Genomic DNA, 6,554 nt, shown 5'->3' with positions numbered 1-6,554 from the left:
TAATATAAAATGTCTTAATATATATGTGGAATCTCAACCTAACAAACAGAAAATTGTATTTTGTAATAAAAGTAAGTTGTAATAGAAACGCACTTAAAGTTACTTAATTTGTATATGTATAACATGCAATTGTTTAGGAAGCTGGCAGAATATTCAAACAGTAGCTTCCCCCTTGGAGTTAATATATATTCATTTTCTTTGGCATCTGAAATTTGACATATTTTTCGAAACTGCAACGTGTAGAAGAATTTTATAAACCATTAAAAAGTAGGTCAAAAAATGCGTGTAGTGTAGTAATACATGTTAGAAGAGAGTGATTAAAAGAGAAGTTAAATATGCTTGATAACCCCCCGTTTCTTTCCGTATGTTTGTATGAGGCAGGTGTTCAAATCACAAGGTGGAATCAAACTGCACAGCTGCATTTGGCAACCATTCCGGGCCTTGGATAAAGGACTGCACAGTGAACTCCTCTGCGTTGCGGTCGGTGATAGTGGGCTTATAACCGGCCCATTTGACCCTTTGGGACACGTCAGCTCCCGGCCCACTATTCTGATACTCTGCATAGAAGATGGTAGTTGGAGGTTCCACATTAGGGACCCAACTCATCCACCCCACCGGATTCAGCAATGCCCCAATATCAGATTGCATGATGACAGTGGTGGAGAAATCTTTCCATGGCCTCCCAAGGTATGTGGGGGCTGTGAGATTGTTGCCAAAGGGAGTAATCGTTGATTTCTGAATTATAATTCCAGTGTTCTGGTTAGGGTCTTTCTTGCCCTGAGCTGTGATGGTGTTGAACTGGTTTGGTAGGGGCTGTCTAGGCATTATTTTGCAGCTTTGGAACACAACAGCTGCATTGCCAAATATGAAGTCTATGGTGCCTGTAATGTCACAGTCACGGTAGAATTGGCGGTTGGAATGGGCATAGAGGGTGTCTTGGAAGCCATCAAACGAGCATCTGAAGAACACAGAGCGATCCGACCCAGATCTCAATGCCACAGCCTGGTGCTTTGAAGCACCTGCATTGTTCACAAACCCTATGTCTTTGGCAATGAATCCCTTGCCTTTAACAGCTGCAAAAAGTTAACACTTTCCTGTTAGTAGTATTCATGTGTCATAGTCAGCCAAATGTGAATTTGTTAAATTTTGTACCAACATCATAGTTTGAAGCATAAAAGCAGGTGAGCACCTAAAAATCCATGTCTATTGTCTGAAGACAGCATTAATGGATAGTGTGGACATTAGTTAGGAGAAGGTAATGCAGACATCCACATGGGAAGGCCATGAATAATGCAGAAAACAGCATAATGCTTGGTGGGTCATGATAATGAAAGAGGGGGCACATGATGACACTTAATACCATGTGGCTCACCAGACGCACTAAAGCACTTCCCACACATGCTTTCCCATCAAACTTGTTTTTTTTTTTCATAACAATGTAAAACAATGAAACCTCACAAATTCGTCCCTTCTTATATTCAGTATACTTAACCATGAAATAATCCAAAAGGTAAAAATAAATCACTCAAATTAATTTTCGGTGAAAATACCAATCGATTTTTTTCATTTTCCATAAACGAAATTCATGCCAAAGTTTCAAAGAGAGAATAATCAAACAACAGAAAATATAATGATCCTAAACGTTAATGCACCAATTTTCAAAGATATAGCATTAAAAGCACAGCAACTGGTGATAAAATAAATTGCAGAAAATAAATAAATGAAGAAAATTTTATACGTAAAGTGGTTACCGAAAGTTGCAGTTTCGAAAGTCGGCGTTCCGTCCATGAAGTTCCGGCTACCGACGACGAAGGTTTTGTCCTTGCCATCACCATAGATCATCACATTCCACGTGTTCTTATCCAAATCGATGTTCTCCACGTACCTCCCTTCCTTCACGTACACCGAGAATCTCTCCTCGCTCTTCTTCTTCACCAACTTCAGCGCCTCGCCGATCGTCTTGAACTGTCCACTGCCGTCCTTCGCCACCACAGCATCCGGCGTGGAGTCGTTGTTCTTCTCCTCCAGCAGCCTTCGCTCCGCCGCGCCCAGCCACTCCGGAAATCCTAGCAGCCGCCGGTGGTGAATCGGCGTCTCGAACCGCGACAGCAGCCCTAGGATCTTCGTGACGATAGCCAAACTGTTGCTCGCGAACTCCGTGGAGTTCCTCATGGCAGTCTCGATCTCCTGGAGAGCGCCGCGAGCAGCGGTGGAGTTAAGCTCGCCGACCGCGTCAAGGCACGTGTCCTGGTCCGTGAGCGCCGCGCTGAGCCACGTCTCCACGTTGCTGACGCTCGCCGAAGAAGCAATCCTCCCGGCGACGGTTCCGAGCGCGGAGATCGAGTCGTTGAGGCGGTCCAGCGCGTCGCCGAAGACGGAACTGCAGACGTCAATCGCCTTCTGCAGACGCGCGTCCTGCTCCGCATTGGCGCGAAGCTTGGAAGGGAAGCTGGAGAGCTCGTCAATGGCGACGCGGAGCGAGAGCTTGAAGAGGAGCTCCGGGTCGGTGGTGTTGGATTCCGGCAACGAGGATATGGAGGAGAAGCAGGAGCTAGGGTAGCGAGTGGTGTCGCACACCGCTTTGAGTGACGCGGCAGGAGATAACTCAGTTTGCGGAACCGAGTCAGACGAGGGTGATGATTCGCTGTTGCGGTTGTGTATGACGACCCCTGCAACCGCAGCGATGATGACCGCAATTAGAACGATGGAAGAAACTGCGATGATTATGAGGCGCTTACGTGTCTTCTTCTCATAGGCTTGCTGCTCCAACTCGTTCACTTTCCCGTAGCCCTTGAAGGACTTAATTGTATCCATACTTGAGCTCTGTTTGGTTTCCTCACTCTATTCAAAAATCCCTCTTTCTAGCTTCCCACTCTTCTATACTTACCCTTTTATATGCAACTTTGTGCCATTTTATAACCCAACAATAAACAAAACAAATACCTTTTACCTACTCGAATCATTCAACGTGTGACACTTAGGATGTTTTACGTGGAATGTTACTATTTGCACTTTAATAAATAGGATTTTATTTTATTTTGACTTCACTTTACTGTGGGAGCTTTTTATCTCATGAGACTTTTATTTTAATTTAATATTTATTTATTTGTTTTATGCTTTGGGATAAGAATGTGAAGAGTGTCATTTCCACAATGCTTCTTTGCTAAGATTCAGTGCAATCAGCATCTAAGAACAAATTCTTTTTTTTATGCATAATGAAAGCTAATTATGGTATTTCGTGGGTTAATTGCGTTCCTATTAAAAACTTTTACCTATAAGTGTTTTATCGTCTTAAGTTTGAACCAACAAAAGCCAAACATGTTTCCAACAATCCATTATTCTGATTTGTAAAATTAAAACTAATTCGTGGATTTTGGGTTCTTTCTCATTTATTTATCTCTTGTTGGAATTTTAAATTGAATACACGGTTTGGAAACGGTATTGTGACAAGCTAACACAATAAATCCACACGGTTTCCTTATTTTTCACAGTGAATCTGAGCTGTGTTTTATCATTCATTCCTTCCACAACTGTACCACACTAAGAAGACAGAAACCTTTTTTTTGTTTTTGTAAATGCAGTTGGTTTTAGTCAAACCATCAAACAATGATTAAAAAAAAGGATTGTTAAAAGAAATTAATGCACGCATTTTAAAAAGAGTATTTATTTTGGCTCTTATTTTTTAGAAAAGTGAAGGATATAATTACACGAAACCTAAGTTCTAAATTATGTTAATTTGAGGGAATATTTTATGATCATTGGATGTGGCAGTGTTTTGCGTTGGCAAATGGCAACTATCCGGTAATCGCGCCATACGAATACGGTTTCTTTGATTGTTTCTTCCTTTCCTCAACCCACCACAAATGTTGCAATTTTGTGTTCCCATTCAAGCTTTTTCTGCACTCTATAATCACTTTTAAATCGAAGCTTATCAAATAAATACAAAATTGTAGATAATTAAAACAGGTAACTTTAAATATATTTTCATCTAATCTATCTTAGAAACATCAATCATCTTGCAAATATTGGAAATCTTCAAACTTAAAAATTACTTTTAATTGGTTTTTCTTATAATAATAATCCAGATGACTAATATTATTATTGTATAAATTTCATAAATGATCTTAAGTTTTATTAGTTTTGTATTTGACAATTATTTCCTCCACCCAATCAATTGTTTTTAAAATTCAACTATGTTTTTATTTCTGGAAGCTATAAACGTACTTATGGATGACAATATCCGAAACACATTATTGTGTTTATGGATGAAATTATCCGAAGTCTATATTGGTGTCTATGGATGAATTTATTTGAAACTCAATATTGGTGTCTATGGATAAAAAAATCCAAAAGTCATAGAGTTGTTTATGGATGGAAAAATCCGGATGAAACCATCTGTAGAACAATAACAAATACCGAATAAAAATATTCGCAAGTCAAATATGACTTCCACACAAAAATATCCAGAAGCCACAAATTATAATTCCGCATAAATTTATTCGAAAGACACAAACTACAATTTTGAATAAATTATCCGGAAACCACTTACCTTCTCTTCTCTGACGATGGTTCGTTCTCCGACATTCGCTCCTGGTTTCCTCTCCGTTCAAGGGCTCTATCAGAGGAAAAGTGCGAAGTCCTTGACCATGGCGACTGGTGCTCTGCTGGCGAAAACGAACGGGACGAAGGTGGTTGACAGATGCGGGTTCACTACGAAAACAAAGAGGAACACTAGGGTGCAGATCTCTCACTTCAGCAGCGAATTGGGTGCATTGCATTGGGTATACATCTCTCACTTAATTTAATGTCAAAATATTAAGGACAGTTTAGTCTTTTCTTATCTACAATCGGTGTCAGCTTAAAATGATCTGGTGCAGGGAGAATGAGCCTTTGTATTTTGGGCCTTTGGGCGACGTTTCATTCTTTGGCCCATTATGTTTCTTCTCACTCTTATTTATTCTTCATCCACGTGTTTGCCAAGTGTAGTTTTGAAAACAAACAGAAATAATAGAAGCTTCTTCTTCTTCCTTAGCGTGTGTGATCCCTTTTTCACCGCCTGTCACCGCTCTGCTCCGCCACCGCTAATCAATACGGTGCAAGAATTCATTAAATGGAATCTCTGAGTATGGTTACTCATTTTGTTTTTGGATAACTTAATTGCATAAATGTTATCAAACATCATAGTAACTCATTACTTTACAATGTTCTCAAAACTCTTTTCATCTAAAAAGGTTGTTGTTATGAAATCAAGTCCAAGAAATCACACTCTTGATGTAATTTTTTTCCAAAATAACACATTTTAACTTTTTTATTCTAATAATATATTGTGTGAAATAATTATCCAAAGAACAATTTGTTATAGTAGTTCAGAATTTAGTTATCAGAAATCGAATTTTAAACGTGATTGGGTATAATTTTACTAGAAAACCTCAAAATTTGGTTTTCAAATAATCGAATTCTGAGTTGTGTTTTAATTTTTTTAATGAAGGAGAATTTATAATTATAGGTTATCAAAAACAACTGATTTAAAAAATTAATTTAAAAAATTAATTATATAGAATGTAATAATTTAGAAAAGTAATTATGTGAAAAAATCATGATTTACAAAATGTGCATTGTTTGGTCTTATAGCTTTAAGGCTTCATTCAAGTTGTTTGAAATGAATGTTATCAACTTCCACTCATTTTTCTTATTTCTGCAACTTAATACCTTCAATACTATTAATCTATTAAATGTTTCACTAATGTTTTTTTTTTCTAAATAAAAACTTTGTGTAATCTTAAACTCTTCAAACATCATCTCATCATTGTTAATATATATGTGATTATTTGTATAAACACACGGTTAATATAATAATTAATTATTTTTTAGTCTTAAATGTTCTTCTTTGTTTTTAAAATAATTATTTTTTCTTATCTCATTTCTTAGTACGCCCCCTCATTTATTTATTTTTCTATATTGCACTGAAAAATAAAATTAGATAGATATGATGCAGTAATTGGTTTTTCAAATTTCAAACAACGTATTTGAGACATGTGATAAAAAAAGGCTTAGCATTTACGCCGCAGCCCAATTGGGTGTAGTGTTTGGGTATGGGCCAGCACTAAATTTTCCATTGGACGATTTCTTCCTGCACCTCCACGCCTTTCTTTCAACAACCATATTTTAAAAAATATCCAAATTACTATCATTTGATATTTTTCATTTAAACATTTTTTTTAATTCTAGAATGTAAAATTTGGAGACTCTCTGAATTTATTATTAAAATTTATAAATTTTTGTATTTTATTAGAATACAAAATTTATATTATGAAATACACAATCCAAAATACAAAATTTATACAATTCATAATATATATTTATAAAACACACAAGAATGTAAAATTTGCATTAAGATAATACAACGCAGAACAATTCAAAATACAAAATTTATATTTGGTAACTTAAGTCCAAGCAATGTGTTTTGCCCAATCAATGCAGATTAATATGACATTAAGGCTTAAATATTTTTCATGTCAGACACTACCAATAAGCTTATTCTTGATACAATCATA

The 6,554-nt window shown here is 36.8% G+C and overlaps 1 protein-coding gene across 1 annotated transcript; it reads right to left on the bottom strand.

Annotated features, from left to right (window-relative positions):
- Nucleotides 1-220: 220 nt before the first annotated feature.
- On the bottom strand, nucleotides 221-3,040 carry LOC137818398 (pectinesterase 3). The gene is made up of 2 exons (XM_068621808.1): nucleotides 1,752-3,040; nucleotides 221-1,073 (listed from the first exon to the last, which is right to left on the bottom strand). The coding sequence occupies exons 1-2, from the start codon at nucleotides 2,812-2,814 to the stop codon at nucleotides 391-393; spliced, it is 1,746 nt and encodes a 581-aa protein (XP_068477909.1). The 5' UTR covers nucleotides 2,815-3,040; the 3' UTR covers nucleotides 221-390.
- Nucleotides 3,041-6,554: the final 3,514 nt, after the last annotated feature.

This window comes from Phaseolus vulgaris, chromosome 10 (assembly GCF_000499845.2).
Source record: "Phaseolus vulgaris cultivar G19833 chromosome 10, P. vulgaris v2.0, whole genome shotgun sequence".
Taxonomy (NCBI): Eukaryota; Viridiplantae; Streptophyta; class Magnoliopsida; order Fabales; family Fabaceae; genus Phaseolus; species Phaseolus vulgaris.
This window is presented reverse-complemented; position numbering and strand designations above follow the sequence as displayed.

Bases quoted from the DNA above. Each gene is read 5' to 3' on its own strand.
- LOC137818398 (XM_068621808.1), bottom strand. From the start codon at position 2,814: ATGGATACAATTAAGTCCTTCAAGGGCTACGGGAAAGTGAACGAGTTG. The intron at 1,074-1,751 runs GTAACCACTTTA...AACTTTTTGCAG, and splicing joins TTTCGAAACTGCAACTTTCG to CTGTTAAAGGCAAGGGATTC.